The sequence below is a fragment of the Erpetoichthys calabaricus genome, chromosome 11 (genome assembly GCF_900747795.2).
Source record: "Erpetoichthys calabaricus chromosome 11, fErpCal1.3, whole genome shotgun sequence".
NCBI classification, from domain to species: Eukaryota; Metazoa; Chordata; class Cladistia; order Polypteriformes; family Polypteridae; genus Erpetoichthys; species Erpetoichthys calabaricus.
In genome coordinates this window covers 85,649,435-85,671,370 of record NC_041404.2, presented here as the reverse complement: position 1 = coordinate 85,671,370, position 21,936 = coordinate 85,649,435, and the positions used below count along the sequence as shown (strand labels likewise).

At 38.0% G+C, this 21,936-nt stretch overlaps 1 protein-coding gene across 1 annotated transcript in view; it reads right to left on the bottom strand.

Annotated features, from left to right (window-relative positions):
* The window catches only part of nosip (nitric oxide synthase interacting protein), a 28,763-nt gene extending 12,680 nt beyond the window's left edge, over positions 1-16,083 (bottom strand). Inside the window, exons 1-3 of the mRNA XM_028813508.2 lie at positions 16,014-16,083; positions 8,719-8,794; positions 5,984-6,089 (exon numbers count right to left, since the gene is read on the bottom strand). Of these exons, the coding sequence (XP_028669341.1) occupies positions 5,984-6,089; positions 8,719-8,788 (176 nt within the window). The 5' untranslated portion in view covers positions 8,789-8,794; positions 16,014-16,083. The remainder of the gene's footprint in view (positions 1-5,983; positions 6,090-8,718; positions 8,795-16,013) is intronic.
* Between the last annotated feature and the right edge of the window lie 5,853 nt (positions 16,084-21,936).

Below are 21,936 nucleotides of genomic sequence, written 5' to 3'. Positions count from 1 at the left end.
CTCCTTTCACCCCTTTGGTTGATGAGACATTCCCTTAGTTGGCCCCATCACCTTCTTAAACTTAATTTTTGAGAGAAATGATCCATGTTTAGGCAGACTGCTATCTGAGATTGCATTGGCAGCAATTACCTATACCTCTCTTTAACATGGCTAAGTAAGCCACTTCTTCTAGTCATCTAAATCCAAGAGTTCATATGGTAGTCACTATGCAGAAAAAATGTCTAAGTATTAAATTTCCAAGTATTAAATCTAAAACTATGTCAATGTTTTATGCCTCTCTTAATCACAAGCACAGATAAAAAACTTTTGTCCTTTGCTTGCTGGTGACAGAAACCAGTTTATAAATTAATTCATCATGACCAAACTGGCTTTATTTGCTACTCACTAACTTTCTTCAGACCAGTGTTTTCCTAGTTTTAAATATTTTAATTTCAGTTTATATTTAGTTTTTGATTTTATTTTTTTAGTTTTTATTCACTTTTAGTTTTTCACCATTTTATAATTTTAGCATTTATTTATCATTCTTTTTCCCCCCCAATTATTTAGTTTTAGTTCTTCAGCAATGAACTTTGTTTTTGTTATATTTTATTAGTTTTTTATTACACACCTAAAATGTCCACTTCGACACAGTTTTCTTTATAGTTGTCAAACTGTATATCATTCATGTTGCACCTGTCAACTTAATACATAACATTTTAATGTCTGTGACAGAACTTAATTTTCTCATGATAATGTGACAGTTCAAGGCTTCCTGTATTATCAAATAATGTAAGAATTAAATAAGTATATTTGATGTCATTTGTTACCTTAATCTGCAACAAGTTTAAGCAAAGGGTTATTTAATTTCTTTCCCCCTGTGTCACTCCACTTTATTACATAAATACACTTTATTTATGGCCTTTAATATTGTGAATTCTTGATATTAGTAGATTTCTTGAGTTAATACCAATGTCTGGTGAGAATTTCATGTAAATAGCCTTATTGGAAATATATTTACTGAAAAAAATGTTGACGTGTTAAATACTTGTTTCCCCCACTGTACATGTGACATCAGCTTGGATGATAACACTGACTGCAAGCTAAGCATCTGCTTAATTGGCCACTGCAAAACATTAAATGGCTGAAATTCCTATCTTTTTTGGCATATAAAAATAAAAGTTTTCAGTCTAAATACTGACTGAATTTGAAATATGGAGTGGCTACTGAAACTTACAGTTCTAATTTTAAAACTATTTAGCAGTATTTTCCAAAGTAAAGTGTGGCATGTTTTAATTTAAGCTTCTTTCATTGAAAGTTGCCTGTCATTCACTGTCAACACTGCTTCTGTGACTGATGATTAGTTGTGGCCAGTGAAATCTACAGAATAAGTCATTGACAATATAAAATATATAATGATATTAAATAATATATAATAAATATACCAGCAACTGCACGGTCAAATGTACACTATGCACAAAAGCTAGTGTGGTGAAAATCAAAATGAAAATTACAAAAACTTGTTTTGTTTTCATTAATATTTTCTAATTTTGTTTAAAGTTGTTTGACAGTTTTTCATTTTTATTTTAGTATTAGTTAATAAAATTATTATTTTTTCACTAATGACATATTTAGTTTTCATTAACGGAAATAACATTGCTTTAGACAACATTCAGAAACTTCTCCATTATATTAATTCTATTTCAGCCCTCTCTTCCCTTGATCAAATAAAACTTTCTAATTGTATGAACTGGAGTCTCACGTGGACGGTAATAGAAAGAATAGGAATCAACACAGGATATAGAAACTTAGTTAAAATATTATACTCATCCTTTTATGTAATTGTTCTGATAAACTTCTGTATCAGTTATCCTTTTACCTTCAAACAGCAAGTAAACAAAACTGTTTACTTAGCCCACCTTGTCAGTCTACACCTTGAATCACTGGCTACAGTATCCTGCAACTGGAAAGCTCCTAAGCTAGTTATGCCTGATAACTACCGGTAGTTATCTTAATTTTACAATACTGTACGCTACCATGGAGCTATCTGCATCTTAGGCTGCCACAGTTTCCACCAAGGCCAAATGTGACTAGTCTAACTCAGTTAGGTGATTTAAAACATAAATGTGTGCAACCCTTTCTGCTTCTTGTACTCCGCTTTATCCCCTGAAGATTTCTCATTTCCTGGCAGAGGTGGCACAATCAGGACACTGTTTTCTCTCTTTGGTAAATACTTAGTCACTCGGTGCTTTGTTCTCCTACTCAGGATGGAATGCATAGATGCTAGTCATGTGTCTGGAAATTGTTAATATACTGGACTGTTCTGTTCATGTTTAATTTTCAGTAAGCAATTGGTCACAAAACAAAAAAAATGATAAGATGCTAGGGTATTTTCCTTCTCTACAACAAATATGCAATAAGCTTCAGTGCAATTATTCCAAATTTTGGGAAAGCACTTAAGCAAGCATTATAAAACAACAAACACCAAATGTGTACTACATGACACATTTAACATGACTACCCATTATAGGCCGAATAACTGCATAATCATTCTAAAGTTTAAATGAAAACAATTCACTATTTCTGTAAGCAACAGCTTTAATCAACTTTTCTTCTTAGCGTGTCAATAGGTTACACATTTCGCAATTCACCCTGGGCTCCAGCCTATGTAAATGGTTTATTTCTTAATAAGATAAATGATAAATTATAATAAAATCTGCAGTTTTATTCAGACTACTGACCAAAGACTCTCTCACCAAGATTGGACAAAAGACTGAAAACAGGCCTCTAATCCATAATAAAGTCTACTCTCACTCATACACACACACACCATATTACACACAGTGACAATTTGGAATTTCCAATTAAAATAAACGTAATTTATTATTATTATCATTATTTTTAAATCGATAACTTTCATATTTAATTCTCTCGCGGCTTGAGAATGTCTGGCCGTAGTAATTTTCATGAAATTGGACTTGCAAAGCTATTCAGTTATGACAAATGTTAAGAGAATAACAGAAGTGAAAGGCAAACTTTATTACAGCAACTGACTATTATCGATATCAGATGAATGTGGCACTCTGATGGTAAATTATAAAGTGACCAGATCTCCTCCCAGATCTGGACCAGGGTATCACTGAGGTCCTGGACAGTCTGAAATGCAACCTGGTGGCGTCAGATGGACCAAAACAGAATGTCCCAGAGGTGTTCTACTGGATTTAGGTCAGGCAAGCATGAGGGCCAGTCAATGGTATCAATTCCTTCATCCTCCAGTAACTGCCTGCATACTCTTGCCACATGAGGCCGGGCATTGTCATGCACCAGGAGGAACCCAGGACCCACTGCACCAGCATAGGGTCTGACAATGGGTCCAAGGATTTCATCCCGATACCCAATGGCAGTCAAGATGCTGTTGTCTAACCTGTAGAGGTCTGTGCGTCCCTCCATGGATATGCCTCCCTAGACCATCACTGACCCACCACCAAACTGGTCATGCTGAAAGATGTTACAGACAGCATAACGTTCTCCATGGCTTCTCCCTTTCACGTCTGTCACATGTGCTCAGGGTAAACCTGCTCTCATCTGTGAAAAACACAGGATGCTAGTGGTGGACCTGCCAATTCTGATAGTCAATGGCAAATGCCATTCGAGCTCCACAATGTTGGGCAGAGAGCACAGGGCCCACTAGAGGACATCAGGCCCCCTCATGAAGTCTGTTTCTGATTGTTTTGTCAGAGACATTCACACCAGTGGCCTGCTGGAGGTCATTTTGTAGGGCCCTGGCAGTGCTCATCCTGTTCCTTCTTGCCTAAAGGAGCAGAGACCGGTCCTGCTGATGGGTTAAGGACCTTCTACAGCCCTGTCCCTCTCTCCTAGAGTAACTGCCTGTCTTCTGCAATCTCCTCCATGCCCTCGAGACTGTGCTGGGAGATACAGCAAACCTTCTGGCAATGGCCATCCTGGAGAAGATCGACTACCTTTGCAACCTCTGTATCATCCATAGCCAAATGCAAAACTAGTGCAAAAACAGTCAGAAATGATGAGGAGGGAAAAATGTCAGTGGCCTCCATCTGTTAAACCATTCCTGTTTTGGTGGTCGTCTCATTGTTGCCCCTCTAGTGCACCTGTTGTTAATTTCATTAACACCAAAGCAGTGGAAACCGATTAACAACCCCCTCTGCTACTTAACTGACCAGATCAATATCCCAGAGGTTTTACTAAACTTGATACTATACTCTGATTAAAAAGTGTCCCTTTAATTTTTTTGAGCAGTATATATTCTAAGGATGTTCCTTTCCTGATTTTTTATTAGATGGGCAACCTTTTTAAAACCAGGACATTTTCATGTCCTTCAGCTATTTATCAGGATACATGGCCTGAAATCGGCACACTTTCTGTCACTTGGACCTCTTGCCACACTATTAAACTATAGTGACCATGAAATAGTAAATAATCATTCTGACCCTCTCTATTATAACATGCAGATAATGGAGCTATGAGCTTGATTTGCTGCAAGGTAAATACTACAGTATTAACTAAATGCTTATTTGCTCTGTATGCAGCAATGGCTTACATGCCACAGGGTACTTCATTCATATCTAGATAACTCTTTGTTCTCCTCGTTTGCATGTTATACTTCTACAGTTACCGGTAATAAGATCATTTAATTTACATGTAATGACTTTAAAGCATCGGGAGGAGACAGGCATGCAGAGGTTTCTCCACACACTCAGTTGGAGTCACCAATAGAGGGCTGCCATTCTTGCACGCGCAATCAACCAGTGACAGTGACTTCATACCCCACAGACAGAGTCTGCTGGTTTTCCATTAACTTGAATTGGGGATCTGCTTTATTGTGAGTAGCGTCTATCACGAGTTGAAAAAGAGGAAAATCTACAAAATATACAAGTTGGTATATCTGCCATTAAGGTAAAATTGAAACAGTAAACTAATTTTTAGTTGAAGTCAAACCAAAAGTTTCTCTATTTAAAAATAGACGAGTTTTAAAATTACTGAGTCCACAAATTCACCAATGCTTTTCAACAGGAGATTTTGGAATTTTAAAACTACATACACTATGATCTGTTCAAAATATCTCTATGAAAACTGAACCGTCTTGTCAAATTTCTCTGAATAATAATTCTTCTTTCGGCAGCTCCCGTTAGGTGTTGCCACAGTGGATCATCTTTTTTCATATCTTCCTGTCCTCTGCATCTTGCTCTGTTACACCTATTACCTGCATGTCCTCTCTTACCACATCCATAAACCTTCTCTTAAACCTTCCTCTTACCTGGCAGCTCAATCCTTAGTATCCTTTTCTGAATATATCCAGCATTCCTCATCTGCGCATGTTCAAACTAACATAATCTCGCCTCCCTGAGTTTGTCTCCAAACTGTCCAACCTGAGCTGACCCTCTAATGTACTCATTTCTGATCCTGTCCATCCTCATCACACCCAAAGCAAATCTTAACATCTTTAACTCTACCACCTCCAGCTCTGTCTCCTGTTTTTTCCTCTGTTGGTAAAAAAAATAGCTGTTTCACATAGATAAACAGACAGATACAGCTATCACAATAGGTGCTTCACACATTATATGCGAATGCACCTAAAAAATGACACCTTACAGAATCTTCCTTATATTATTCAGTTTCCACACAAGAAATCAGCCTCTAATCTGTAATGTCTGAGGCCTGACATCCTAATCCTAAATACAATGACAATTGTAATTATTCATTCCATGCTGTTAACATATAGTCAAATATTAAACAAATGTCTTCAAATTTTTATACCAGGTATGTCAGCAACACTTGACTGTTTAATACACCGTTTTATAAATTGTGTTACATTTAATAATGAGGACATATTTATTTAGCAAAAATGATTTAAGTAAGCTTGTTTCCTATGGATTAATGTAAGTGTAATTTCAATGAAGCTGCATTTATGGGCCTATGATTTGTAAGATGCTTTTGTTAAAATCATTTGATAAAGGTACATCATACTCACGTGACAACAGGATCTCGACAAGGCTGCAGAGACAAGGAACAGCAGTCAAAGTCTTTAATGGCATCTTTCCCTAGACGGACACTTTGAGTTCCATAGCCAGAGGAAGCTGGTAAACAGACAAGTCAGGAATTTACAATTACAAAATGAAAAGCTGCTACTGCTTAAGTTAAACTTCATTTCAGTGAATTTCAAAGCGAAGCATGAACTTTGGGAAACAAAACACAGGCTTTAACAATTAAATCTCAAATTGTACAGTTTTTTTCTGCCAAGTTAGTATTTTCTGCATTTACTCCTCACAAATATTTCAAGCATTACCTTTTTGCATAAGCATAACTATTTTTTTTAAAAAGGTATACAGTATAAAAAAAAAATCACACAGTAATCTCATAACCAAAAAAAGCTGCTAGCTAAAAAGATTTTTAAAACTTCACCAAAAGACAAATGCTCCATGAATTTTGTTAGAATTTATTGAAGAAAATAGCTGTCTCGTTCTTACTAATAGCAAACACACAGCAAGACATGCCATTACAATAAATGCTCTTCATCAACTAAATGAGTCTTGAATTTTACATTTGTGGGTATGTATCATGTAAAATACTGAAAAATAAAACTGACAGTTATGACAGAAAAATTCAAAACCACTATATTGCTAAGCAAAATGAGTTTGTGTTAACAGAAATGGAGTATAATTAACAGCAAGTTTATTTAAAACAAACAAAAAAAACAAAACTATCAGTATTCACTGATGCCGGAAATTGGCAAAGATGCAAACACCTCAATAGCCAACATCTGGGAGGCTCTCAAGATACATAATGTCCAGGTGTCTGACATGGGAGAGGTGTTCAAGCAACTGACAACTGCAAGAACAATTTAAACTGTGTTTGTTCAACGCTTGCACTCTCCTCAAAGCAGATCAATTTAGGTTTATCATGTATGATATGGACTACCTCCAGGAGAGGAAGAGCGAATTAAAGACACATAAAAGTGGAAGACCAGAAACTTGACGTTCTGGTGAATTGAAAGACTGACAGGGTCACCAGAAGAGTTGACTTTGTTCTATCCAGGAAAGTCACTGCATTTGTCCACATCATTAAGATTCTTTCTATTCAATATGTCACTCTCACACTCATATTGACAAAAGGTGAACAGATCCTCATCACTGTTATTGACAAGCAGCAAGGCAGCAGGACTAGACATAATGGGATATGAATCACATAAGCACACTGTATGTGACCAGTTATTTTGTATACTTAAAGGATAAATTACATTTTCATGCCCACTTAAAGGCAAGTTTGACTGGCAAAATTTCAATAGCAATAGAAGAGAGCTCCAGAACACATGCAGTATTTTCAAGCTGAGTATTAAAAAAAAATAGGTTTAGCTTTACCCAACAATGTCAAAAAATATTGCACAAAATGCAGTGCAAGAAATTATTTTGTATTGGTTATGCCAGTTAGGAGCTCATTTAATAAGAAGAAATAACATTACAACCATACTTAGAACAAATACTTAAAAAGCAAACAAAAAGTAAAAACTATTGATGACACCTTTCAAGCGTTTGAAATAACCCATGTCTGGCTTGTTATAGTGAAATCCTGCAGTGCTGCTTTGTGCAGGATGAAATTTTGCTATAATCTGTTCCCTATATGATCACACGGAGACTTGTTGTGAATCTATAATAATATGGGCTTTATACAGTCATATGAAAAGGTTTGGGAACCCCTCAGTTCTTTGAATTTTTGTTTATCATTGGCTGAGCTTTCAAAGTAGCAGCTTCCTTTTAATATATGACATGCCTTATGGAAACAGTAGTATTTCAGCAGTGACATTAAGTTTATTGGATTAACAGAAAATATGCAATATGCATCATAACAAGACAGGTGCATACATTTCGGCACCATAATAGAGCTATTACATCAATACTTAATTGAGCCTCCTTTTGCAAATATAACAGCCTCTAGACGCCTCCTATAGCCTTTGGTGAGTGTCTGGATCCTGGATGGAGGTATTTTTGACCATTCTTCCATACCAAATCTTTCCAGTTCAGTTATATTTGATGGCTGCCGAGCATGGACAGCCTGCTTCAAATCATCCCATAGATTTTCAATGATATTCAAGTCAGGGGACTGTGACAGACATTCCAGAACATTGTACTTCTTCCTCTGCCTGAATGCCTTTGTAGATTTCGAACTGTGTTTTGGGTTATTGTCTTGTTGGACTATCCAACCCCTGCATAACTTCAACTTTGTGACTGATGCTTGAACATTATCCTGAAGAATTTGTTGATATTGGGTTGAATTCATCCGACCCTTCGACTTTAACAAGGGCCCCAGTCCCTGAACTAGCCACACAGCCCCACTCATGATAGAACCTCCACCAAATTTGACAGTAGGTAGCAGGTGTTTTTCTTGGAATGCGGTGTTCTTCTTCCGCCATGCAAAGCACTTTTTGTTATGACCAAATAACTCCATTTTTGTCTCATCCGTCCAAAGCACTTTGTTCCAGAATGAATCTGGCTTGTCTAAATGAGCATTTGCATACAACAAGTGACTCTGTTTGTGGCGTGAGTGCAGAAAGAAAAAGGACTGTTGACAATATCACTAAGCAATATAAAGCAGAGGGAACAGGACATTATGGCTTGCTTGACAAGAGAGTCATGAAAGCCAGGGAGATATTTTACTGTTAGAAATGCACAACAGCAAACCACCTGTCAATAACTGCTTGGCCACACTCACCTGTGTCTTTCTTCTTTTCATGGTAGGTGTAAACAGCTCCTGCTGTGCAGTTTTTTCCATGCCGTGTCATTGCTTACTATTGTAGAAGAGAAATATAATAATCTAAATTTATTTAAAATTTCTGTACAAGTTTAAACACATTTTGTAAATGAAGGTCTCCAGGCAATGATATTACTTTCATTTATGTTCGCTATAACAAAGTTACGTTGCCCTACTACACTGTATATGATGAGAAGGTGACTATGAATCAATAGCATCTTTAAATTTTAATAGTAGCATCTACTGCTGCTTTTAAATTATATTTACAGCTGCCTCATCGTGCTCCATGTACAAACAAACAAGATCTTATTACTATTCTCCAACATAAAAACATTTCTTTACAGAAATCACTTCTCATAAATGGGTCTAGAGTTCAATAATAATTTCAAGATAAAGGAAAAAAAGTGCTGTTTATTTATTCATGCATTGTCCTTGTTGTCTACACTCAAATATTAATTTATTTGTACATCACAACTGAATTTCCCACTATAGTAACATGCTTTCATTTACGAAATATCCATTCCATAATTTTGCCCACAATAGACTCAAAGCAACACGTGCTGACAAGAACTCGGACAACAAATTTACTCATAAACAAATGACCATGGTTTGCTGGTAAAATTGTTAATCTCTGACTTTTAAGCATTTTGGTTTTATTGTAATGGTAAGGCAACAGTTTTCTTAAATAACAAAAAAGCATATTATTTATAACAAATTTGAGATGTTAGCCAGCATTTAGATTTAGAAAAAAAAATCAAACAATACTGAGCGTTATGGAGGAAGGTAGTTAAGGAATTACAGTTTTATTAAAAAATGATGAGCAGTTCACAGGATTGTGAATGGTAAACTATTTCCACAGATATAGCACATACAGATTTTAAATGTAACCATTTAGTTTAACCACTTTATGCAAAATCAGATCAAGAAATGAAAATGGACCTAGCATATACTCTTTATTTCATATGAATAACATTAGAAAATTGACTAGAACAGGCAATTCATCCCAAAAAAGCCTTCCCAATTCTATCAACCTATCCATCCATTATCCAACCCACTATATCCTAACTACAGGGTCACGGGGGTCTGCTGGAGCCAATCCCAGCCAACCGCAGGGCGCGCACACACACACTAGGGACAATTTAGAATCGCCAATGCCCCTAACCTGCATGTCTTTGGACTGTGGAAGGAGAGTTTTGGACTCTTTGGACTCAGACACGGGGAGAACATGCAAATTCCACGCAGGGAGGACCCAGGAAGCGAACCTGGGTCTCCTAACTGCGAGGCAGCAGCACTACCACTGCGCCACCGTGCCGCCCTTCTATCAACCTAATTTTTCCAAAATATTATCAAATCAAGTTTTGAAGGGCCTTCAAGGCTTGCTCTCTCTTGCACTACTTAGTAATATGTTCCATGTACCTATGGTTGTCTATGCACTCAGGAGTCTCAGGCCGTCTTCTATTTAAATACTGGCTGAGCCCAGGTGTGTATAGCTTCTGAAAGCAGAAGAGATTGGGCACTTCCAAGATGGTATGGCCAGAGGTTACACCAGTATATTTAAAATTCATTAGCATTTAACAGGTATTATTTTGGACAGGCATAATGACACGGTCGAGATCACTATAGTTTTTCAGCTCAACAGTCCAGTATTTTAAACCCTGCCACATGACTGACAGTGAGGAAATTCCCTCTATATAACTGCTTTCTATCCGCATCTCAAAAACATATATGTTAATTTAACTGGCAACACTAAATGGGCTGAGTAGTTAGCCTACTACTGAGCAGGTGCCAATTCTGGGTTGGATCCTGGATCTTTGTCTCATGATGCCGGGCTGGGCTTAGATCTCTCCTCTGCAACCTTAACGGGCTTAAACCTTTTCACATTGGATGAAGACATGCTGAAGAACACCATCCAGTCAGAAAACAGACAAATTATTGTATAATTAATGCCCTCCGAAGTAAAAGTTCTAGCTGCAGCCTTTTAAAAGAAAATTTAGTTTTGACTATTGGCCACCATTCTAATTAATAATATAATACTACGACAAATATATTCTTATATTTTTCAGGTAAGGAAGACAGGACTTTCCAGGTTAAGGTAGTTATACTTACTAATCAAGGTGCCACAGTGTGGTAATGTGTTGAATGTTGATTAGCACATGTAAATAAAAATTTCACTCTACACAGTTCATGTAACACTAATGAGCAAAGAAAAACTTTAAGTGGGTGCCAAAGAAGGCTGTGTGTGTTATTTTCTAATGATAAATCTGACCACTAAGTTTTGTCTTTTTCTGTATCATTGCTCTTCATACAAAGAAGTTATTGCAGGTTTGGAAAATAGAAGAAGATGAAGCCTTTTTCCAGCCATCCAAGTACACTAACAAGTAAGTTTTGAGCCAACTAGGTGGTCACTTATTTACAAATAAAACGATTTTCAAATAATTTTTCTTGTTTCAAATATATTACAACCATTGAATGTACTTAACCCATTTTTTCCATTAAAATATTAAAATTCATAATCCTGCCTCTGTGTATGCCCTAGACCAGGGGTGGGCAGATTCAGTCCTGGAGGGCCGCAGTGGCTGCAGGTTTTTGCTCCAACCCAATTGCTTAATAAGAAGCCCTTATTGCTCAAGTAACACTTCAGCTTCACTTTAGTTGTTTCGCTCGTTAAGATTTTGAACCCTTATTGCTTATTTTAGTCTTAAACAGCTGTATTCTTGGTTTTTAATTGCTCCTAATTAGCAATACCACGCAAATGACAAAAGAGACCAGCATTTCTCCATTTAGCTTGTTTTCATTTACACCTGTGTGTATTTATCATGCACTATTTGGTTTAATTAAATACTTGGAAGGAAAGTGAAGAGAAAAAAGTGAAGCACTGAGAATTACTCATCTGTTTTAGACTTCAAATCATTTGGATGATATCCTTAGAAAGGAAAATAAATCTAGGATATGAGAATGACATGGCAGAGGTAAAGCACTAGCAAGCCATGCAATTAAATAATTGACAAGGATTGTTTTTTAATTAAGCAACTGGGTTGGAACAAAAACCTGCAACCACTGCGGCCCTCCAGGACTGAATCTGCCCACCCCTGCCCTAGACCAGGGGTCTCCAATCACAGTCCTGAAGGGCCGCAGTGGCTGCAGGTTTTTGTTCTAACCCGGTTGCTTAATTAGAAAGCAATTCTGCCAATAATTTAATTTCATGGCTTGTTAGTGCTTTAACTCTGCTATGTCAAGTCATTCGCATATCCTAGACTTTCTTCCCCTATCAAAGGATATCATCCAAATGATTTGAAGGCTAAAATGGACGAGCAATTCTCAATCATTCACTTTTTTCTCTTTACTTTCCTTCCAAGTATTTAATTAAACCAAATAATGCAAGATAAATACACACTGGTGTAAATGGTAACAAGCCAAATGGAGAAATGCTGGTCTCTTTTGTCATTCGCATGTTATTGCTAATTAGGATCCATTAAAAACTGAATGAATACAGCTGTTTAAGATGAAAATAAGCAATAAGCATTCAAAATCTTAATGAGCGAGACAACTAAAGTGAAGCAGAAGTGTTACTTGAGCAATTAGTGCTTCTTATTAAGCAATTGGGTTGGAGCAAAAACCTGCAGCCACTGCGGCCCTCCAGGACTGAATCTGCCCACCCCTGGTCTAGGCCACCTCCTCAAATGCGTAATACAGCTCCTTTTAAAAGTGTCAGAAATGAGGAAACCATTTGTAGCCCCCAACTATGTCATTTATCCATTTATTTACTGACTAGGCAGATAATAAAACTAACACAACACAGTTTGCTTTAACTTATTACAAACAGCAATGATGATTAAAGGCTGCACATTTAGACTGCTCAACTAATGAACTGAATGTTTTATTTTTGGGGTTGTTTTCTCTAGTGCTTGAACTGGTAGAAAATAACTGCTGGCGCTATGTTTTGGAAGCTCCTTAAATGGTTTTGGGGTCATATTTAAAGTCCGCAGATGTGAATGTACTGTATATGTATGGACATCCCCATTCAAAGTAAGTGTCTGCTAATCATTGAGCTTCACTGAACTTTCTCACTTCCATTTTAAAACTGACTGTATACGGTAAATGCAATTACATCTGTTTTTCCCTGTCCAGAGCAATGCCTCTTTTTAGTCGTATGTCCACCCTACTGGCTACTGTTGCTGTCAATCGTTTCTGCTGTGTCCTTCATTTACATAAAACCCCCTGTCAGCACTTTAAGTTAACATAATATTAATAAATATCAACAATTAAATTTACCAACAGATAAAAAAAAGGTTTCAGATCATTTTATTTTTTCTGTAATGTCACCAAATTTCAATCAAATCAGTCAAAACATTTCTGAAATTTTGGGATTTTTTTTTTCCTATTGTAGGTTATATTTTACCCCTAAATATTGACATGTCTGTTCATTTTCTGACCCGCTTATACAACTCTTAATTGTGGGTAACAGTAGGTACAAGTTAGAAACTACCTTTGGATATGGCACTCATCTGTCACAAAATATATTCACTCACAAATCCACCAAGCAGACAGGGCCGCTTCAGTGTCATAATTTAACCTAAAATAGATGTATTTGGTATACAGGTTTTCATGGGCGATTTGAGAACAATTTGTTTTTTCGAACTACAGTGATCCCTTGCTATATCGCGCTTCGCCTTTCGCGGCTTCACTCCATCGCGGATTTTATATGTAAGCATATTTAAATATATATCGCGGATTTTTTGCTGGTTCGCGGATTTCTGCGGACAATGGGTCTTTTAATTTCTGGTACATGCTTCCTCAGTTGGTTTGCCCAGTTGATTTCATACAAGGGACGCTATTGGCAGATGGCTGAGAAGCTACCCAACTTACTTTTCTCTCTCTCTTGCGCTGACTATCTGTGATCCTGACATAGGGGGTGTGAGCAGGGGGGCTGTTCGCACACCTAGACGATACGGACGCTCGTCTAAAAATGCTGAAAGATTATCTTCACGTTGCTACCTTTTGTGCAGCTGCTTCCTGAAACGACATGCTGCAAGGTGCTTCGCATACTTAAAAGCTCGAAGGGCACGTATTGATTTTTGATTGAAAAACAAACTCTGTCTCTCTCTCTCTTTGTCTGCTCCTGATGGAGGGGGTGTGAGCTGCCGCCTTCAACAGCTTTGTGCCGTGGTGCTCATACTTAAAAGCAAACAGCCCTATTGATCTGTTTGCTTTTCTCTATCTATGTGACATTCTGTGCTTCTGACAAGCACTCCTTTGAAGAGGAAGATTTGTTTGCATTCTTTTAATTGTGAGATGGAACTGTCATCTCTGTCTTGTCATGGAGCACAGTTTAAACTTTTGAAAAAGAGACAAATGTTTGTTTGCAGTGTTTGAATAACGTTCCTGTCTCTCTACAACCTCCTGTGTTTCTGCGCAAATCTGTGACCCAAGCATGACAATATAAAAATAACCATATAAACATATGGTTTCTACTTCGCGGATGGCTCTGGAACGCAACCCCCGCGATGGAGGAGGGATTACTGTACTCTTTTTAGGGAATCATGGGAATGGACTTGCAAGCATGAACAATTTGATTCAGTAGAAACTGACAGGAGTGCTACATGCACATGCATGATGCTGTCAGCCTCTTTTGTTGAGATGTTTAAAGTGCTTGTGAAAGTCCTGCCTGTCTGATTGATGATGCTTTCTGGTTGCAATTAAATTATAATCGGAGTAGATAAACTGCAAATTTTCATTCTCTCTTTTATTATACAAGTACAACACAGTAATAACATTTACATTAGGATGTTATTTTGCACAATGTTATTAGAAATGTTTTCAAAAAAAACTATATAAACATAAAACTAACCTAACATGTTTATGTCCCTTTCTACATTCAAAAATTAGTTACACAGAATTGAACCTTATAAAAACATTATTCTACCAATTATTTGCATTCAACTTCACTTTTGCACACACGTTTTACAGCTCATTCAATGCACAGGGCATAAATCATTCACTGATTCTTTAGAGTTCCAAATAAATAATTACCCGAGGATGAGTAACAAGGTTCTCAATCATGTATTAACTAAATCATTACCGAAGAACGAGCTGCACAATTCTCATTTACTTGTGATATCTAAGGTCCTCATGGAAAATCCTCCTCAAAGACATGTTGGAAATGCCTAAGGCAGAAGCATGTTTGCGGGATGAACGTTAGAGACTGCAAAATTGATGCCATTATAACTTGGATGTTTACAGGCATTCGTACAGTCCGAGGACGGCATGGGGATTTCCTGTTCAATGTTGTACCTGTGTGTCTAAATGTAGCCACCCACTGTAAAATTGTTTCCGATTTAGAACGTCACCGTTTGGATGAATGCTGAAGTGCGTATGGAAGGCGCGTTGCGTAGTGACTATGTGTTCGATGTTTTGAAGAATGCTTCGACAGCGTAAGCGTGGTGCGCACCATACCAAGGCATGTTGCCAACTGAAAACTACAAGTGATCGCCTATCAAAGGACCCCCCATCCCAACTCACTCCTCGCACAATGTCCTTAAGAAATGTGGTACTTAATTTTGGCTCACCCTGTATAAATATTTCATACTGGTAAATACACACAAAATGTATATATTATTAAATTATATATGTGTGATGTGGTCACAGGAGACCTCAAATATGCACCAGCCTCTAATCCCATAAATGAATCATACGAATCGATTCACTTTAAACGGGTAGTTCGAAAGAGTCGAAAAGCCCATCACTAGAAGAAAAAAACACAAAGCAAGGAGAGAACATGCAAACTTCAGACGTCAGCAAATAAGCCTGGGGTCGAACCCTAAATATTTTAATAATTTCTCCAGATACAAAAATACTATTTGTAAAACATGTTGATGTTTACATATATACACAACGATGCGGTATCAATATATAAATGTTGCAAGAAAAAGCATAACATAACACATTTTTGAAAGAACTGAGAGAGATAACTTTTAACGATTTCTAAAAAAAAAAAAAAAAAAAAAAGCGTGATTTAAATGCGTTACAGTCTGAATAAGGATTTTTAAGTCAAGATTCGAAAGATTTAATGTTGGTTTAAAAGTACGACGAAAACGTTTACGACTTTGAAATCTAAAATTAAGGCTACATTTTAAAAAAGAAAGAAATCCTTAATGAGCAATTAAAGGGAACAGGATTTGAAGTCAATAAATATTTGTCTCGATTTCTTACAGAGTAATTTACAGACGCCTTTCCGAAATAATTTGTTAGCTTCCTACCTGTCCTGCTCTTCCGCCGCGCGATCACTATAAACACGGGAATGCACTGCAGAAAACAGCTCCGCATGGGAAACAACTGCTCTCGTTCTAGGGTTCCGTGGTCGTCTTTTCCGCTCTGGATTTTACCACGAACTCGCAAAACACGCACTTCCATCCACCCTAGAATTCGCAACTTCACCACGATCGAGTGATAACCAAAGATCCGCTTTTGCACGAAACAAGAACACTCAAAAGGCAAATCCTCAACAGTCGCCACTGACTGTCGACATGTTTGAGATTTTGCACTTACAAAAATGTTCACGAGCTTTATAATAAACAATGGGACTGATGAACTTCGATAAACATATATATACTGTATAAAGTCAGTGGGGGTACAATTCCACACACTTGGTCCACTCTCAACAGACACACATATTCCACTTTATTAAGGAAAGACAGTTGACCGCTTTGGAACCCAAAATTTTGACCTTGGGGGTAACTTTGGGGGGGGGGGGGGGGGGGGGGTTCTTTTCTTTTTACTACAATGTGTTTTAAGAAGTGCCACCTGGTGCCTTACCAGAAGAGACTGAATGCTGACGAGCAGACAAGACCTTACAAAGGGTGCTGAGGCATGTGCTTCATATGTTCCTAAAATTATTCGATAAAAAGAAAAATAACGAATAGCACATAAAATAATAGTATTTATGACGCATTAAACAACCGAGTTAATTAACTATAAACTTCCATAAAACATTTTTGTAGTGGTATGCTTACTAAGTGCCTATTTGATTACATTTGTTACTGTGTGGGGTTTTATTTACATTTACCTTTCCTTATTTGGCTGATGCCTTTATCCAAGGCGACTTACAACATTTATGATACAATTGGTTAAATTTCTTTTGTTTTTCCAATTGGAGCACAGGCAGGACAAGTGACTTGCTCGTAGTCACACATTGTCAGTAGCAGGGTTTGAACCCACAACCTCAGGGTTTGAAGTCCAAAGCCTTAATGTATTCATTTTCTTAACTGACAGATTTAAAAATACAAATAGTATTTTGTCATATTCTGTGTAAAACACATTTTACTTCTATTTACAGAAAAAGTACTTTCTCTGTGAAGAAGGTGCATTCTCTGGATGACCGCAGGGCTGTCTTAATAACATCATAGACCCCCAGGCAAAGAAGGGTGCTGGGGCCCCTGTTTTGACAGCAAAACAGAAACATGCATAGACATCAGAAACATCGTGGGCCTCTATGCTCCTGGGGCCCCCAGCTAGTGCCCCTTGTGACTATACATTAAGACGGCCGTGGGGCTTGTGGGTTTACCAATTCAAATGACAGCCCTTAGATGTGTAAGAAACAAGGTGATATGTGGAGACATGAGGAGACTCCATAGTAATTTGGTATGAATGAGAGAAAGTGAGTAGGTGAGTTTGTGATGAACTAGTGTCCGTCCAGGGTTAAGCTCAGTTTAGTGCCCCAATACTGCTTGCATTAGCTCTGGTTTCCTATGACCCTATTAAGGTAAAAAAGGACAGAAAATGGAAGGATAAATTAAATATTATTTTTAATATCTACAAAATGAAAATGTGACTATCAACACTTGCTCACAATACATGTGAAAAGGAAACAAGCTTGAAAGGAAATCTACAAAAGTAATGTTTCCACTTCCTTATTGCTTAATGATTTATAAATAGTCCACTCATCTTTTTTTTTTCCTCCTCCTTCGCCTCTGCCTCATATTTTGTAACATACGACTTTTTTAGAGACTGAACACGCAGCAATGAGCTTCATGTGCTGGATGCTCCTAATATGTAAGTGATGCTTTTACAAAATTGTTTAAAAATGAAGGTTATACAAATACAATGTTCTTATTGAAAATATGTGAATATATATCTTTACAAGTATTTGTATGCATATAGTACATATATGTATACTGTATGTACCTATGCAGCACAAGGTTATGAGGGCAAAGGCACCGCTGGGATGGAACAAGAACAGACATCCAGGAGAGAGGGAATAGCACACAGGCAAGGAAGAATGTAGTTGAACTACCATAATGGCCCCTCACACGTATAATCTCTGGGGATATTATGAATGGGCAACAAACCTGGGCACCAGGATAGGAGACATGCACCTGATAGAAACGTCTAATATTCAGCAAGGACTATAGAGGGTAGGCAGTTGAACAGGTAATAGGAGAGCCTGACCCTCTACTTGAAAGAGTAAAGTCCATGTGGGCTGGCAACATTTTACAAGACCTCCTGGCTGTAAAAGGATAAACAAATCCAGGTGGGACGGTGTAAGGCTGTGCATTCCTATAATAACAATGGACATCGATGAGGTTGTGTTATAGACCTATCTGTTTAAGAGAAATTAAAAAGTCTGAGGTGTAGTTACATTAGAAGCCTAGTATCCCTGTGCTAAAATCAGGAGTACCAGAAAGTCCAGTACTTTGTCCAAGTGACCCAGGGAATGTTTAATGCCACCTAATTACAGAGTGCTGTTTGACTCTAGAGTTGGAAGGATGGAAAAAGATGTGGGGTGAAGGCAGAGTGCCAGAAGTAAGAGGCCAAAGTTGTAGGTGAGAGAAAGACAGAGAGACTCAGATGAGAAATGATGATACTTTGGTTTTAGGGAAGTGAACAAGCCATCTCACTGGGAAGATAGGTATTCCAGACCAAATAGGAAATCGTAGAAAGTCAACAGGACTTTGCTTTTTCTTTAAATGTAGTGTTCCTCCTTAGTGTGTATTATTTTTCATGTACTGTGGTTGTAAATGTATGTTTTTGTCAGTTTTTGTAAGTCATATTAGCATTATTGTGAGAGTTTGGGGGTGTTTATGTTATCTTCCCCTGCACATACTATTTATAGTAATATTTTGTTGTGTGGTTGATTCTGGTTAGTGTTTGTAAAGGAAAAATAAAAATGTTACATAGAATGACCTACTGAGGTGGGTAGAGTTTACCTGTAAAAAATAAAGGCCATTGCATTTAAAACAGGAATTCTAGAAGGTGGTAGCGCTATTTACTAGAACTTTAGGTCTAGAAGTCAAACCCTTAGAGTACACCTATAAAAGAAGATGAGGTCTGGAAGGAGTCTGTTACAACTTTTCTGTGCTTTAAACAGATAGGACATAGTCTTGGACTGATACAGAGAGGACTTTAAAGCCATTTAGAAAGGAGAGTGTGAGAATGAAAGAAGGAGAGGAAGAATATGAGTGCTTTGTGGGACTTGGTATCTGTCTAAAGAATGTAGGGTAGCCATATCAACTGACTGACAGAAGAAACAATCTCTACAAAAGGATCTGTGTTTTATCATTTTCTTGTTTACTTTGTGTTACCCTGTGATTATCCCTTCCTTTTATGTTTTACCTTTACAACAAATTTGCCCTTTCTAATTTATTGTGACGTCTCTTCATATTATTCCTGGGCAAAGTATCATTTTCTGTTTTATAGATATGATAGAGATATCCTCCTTACAGTTATAAATTGAATGAATTGCTGTAGGTAATCTATGTATATTGTAAATGGCAAGCAGGGTGGATGGGCATCCCGACCAAGAGAGAGGAAGTTTCCTTGCCTGGATGGGAAGCCGCAGATGGATGGACAGATGTTTTCTATACCATTCCTGGCTGGGATAAAATGGGAAGACAGGGAAGGACTGTCTCTGGGAACTGTTTATTCCCCTAGTATGCTGGGTGGCAGCTTTCCTCAGGCAGAGCTCCCATTAATACCCCCGCAGGGCACCTTGGGACATGTAGTCTTGGAAAAAAATCCTGTTGGGGTGTGCGAGTGCCTCCAGAAGGAGCTATAAGAAAGGTACACACCTTGAAGGACGTTCTGCCTGACCCATAAGTGCTGCCAGGCTGTAGTCATTTGAAACCAGAAGTACTCCTGGGTCTTGAGATAAAAGGAGGAGGTGGACAAAGCTTGCCTGGGGGAGAGACAGAGGATTTATCATGGAGAGAAGTCTGTTTATGGAGGATTAAAATCTGTATAAAGTACTGGATTTAATAAACCACTTTTCTTGAAGCCTTTTGACTGTGTGGCTGCATTTATATTCTAAGTTTGAGGATTTGCAGTGCCCTCAAGTGTCATATATATCTATGTTTGTGTGTGTGTGTTTGTATGTCTGTACCCGGAGAGGGGAACAGTAGAGTGTGTACGCCTGATGAGCCCAAATGAGGGCGAAACACGTGTTGCGTACTCTTTGCATTATTTGACAGTAAACTATGCAATATTCCATGATCTGCTTCTCGCAACTGAAGAGGGCACCGTGGCGGATGTTTGCCGAATGGCACACCAACCACAAGCGTTACCTGGTAGGTAACCACCCACACAATTCAGGTCGGGACTCAGACTATGAATGCAATGAATGTAATTACTCCGGACCTACAGACTTATATATGTAAATACACACATACACACACAGTATATATAGTATATACAACATATGTGTACACTGTAGATCGAAAAAAGAAGTGCAACACTCGTTGGACTGAAATTTCATTTTTTATTACCTAAATAATAATAAAGAAATGAGAATAATAAGAACACAAAACAGTTGCACAAAAAAACAACAGGATAATAATGATAATTGTGAACATTAATAACAGTCATCTTGCACATCTTGAGTATAAAGTGTGACTAGCTGTTGCAGAAATCACTTATTGAAACATCCAATGAGTTTCTGAATTTGTGGAGTACTGTATTACCATATTCCTGTATAAGGGTATGAAGAAGCTGCTAGCCATCGGCAGGCAGAAGACAAAAATCTCCAGACTTTGTGATCCAAAGGTGCTCTATGAAGTTGAGGTCAGGAGGGAAGATATGTAGTAGGAAATGGCAGGTCTGAAATGACCTCTCACATAGACCAGTTTGTGTTAAATGATGTGAGTAGAGGGCAACCAGAACTTGGACAGCCATCTTTCCTGCCAGTCAAGTGAAGTCTTACATGCACTCAGGATGTAATGGAGTAGCTTGTCTGTCTGTTTTCTTTTTCTTTTTACTAGTCTGCAAGTAGTTATTTCTATAAAATGCTTAACAACATTTGCGAAAGTTTCTTATTTTTGATCGTTATCGCCTTTGGAATCCAACGGAACACTAACGCACTACCTGCGCAGGAAATCCCAGGTGTGTGGCCGGCGCTGTTCATTTACAGCCGGGATGCGTTGCTATCTATGAGACCAGCTACCAGTTACTCCCCGTGTATTACTAATATACCGGACGAATTAAAATCTTTGAAACCCAGAAAGCGAGGAAAAAGAGGTGGATTACGAGTACGTCTGAGACGGAGAAGTTTTTAAACACCTTTGCCAACCATCATCATGAGCAACGCACAGTCCTTGCGAAATAAACTGGACGAGCTGAGAGCATCTGCGCGATACCTCCACGAGTACCGTGAAAGCTGTCTGATGTGCTTTACGGAGACCTGGTTTAAGAATACAGACTCGGATAGAAATCCAAGCATCTGGTAAGCAGACGGATGGTGGGGTCTGCCTTTACATTAACAAAAGGTGGTGCAGGAATATCACTGAAAAAGAGCGCATCTGCACGCCAAATATTGAATTACTCACCGTCGGACTTCGTCCATACTATCTACCACGGGAGTTTAATCAGTTATTTGTGACAGTCGTTTACATTCCGCCGCATGCTGATGTGGGAGCTGCAGCTGAATCAATTCTTGAAACTGCTCATAAACTAGAAACCAAATCACCTGGGGCCTCATGTATAAACGGTGCGTACGCACAGAAATGTTGCGTACGAACCTTTCCACGCTCAAATCGCGATGTATAAAACCTAAACTTGGCGTAAAGCCACGCACATTTCCACGGTAACTCATTCCTTGGCGTACGCAATTTATCCGCCCGGTTTTGCAGACTGGCGGCACCCAGCGTCAAAGCAGTGCTACTGTTCCTGTGTGATCACTCTTTCTTTCTTAAA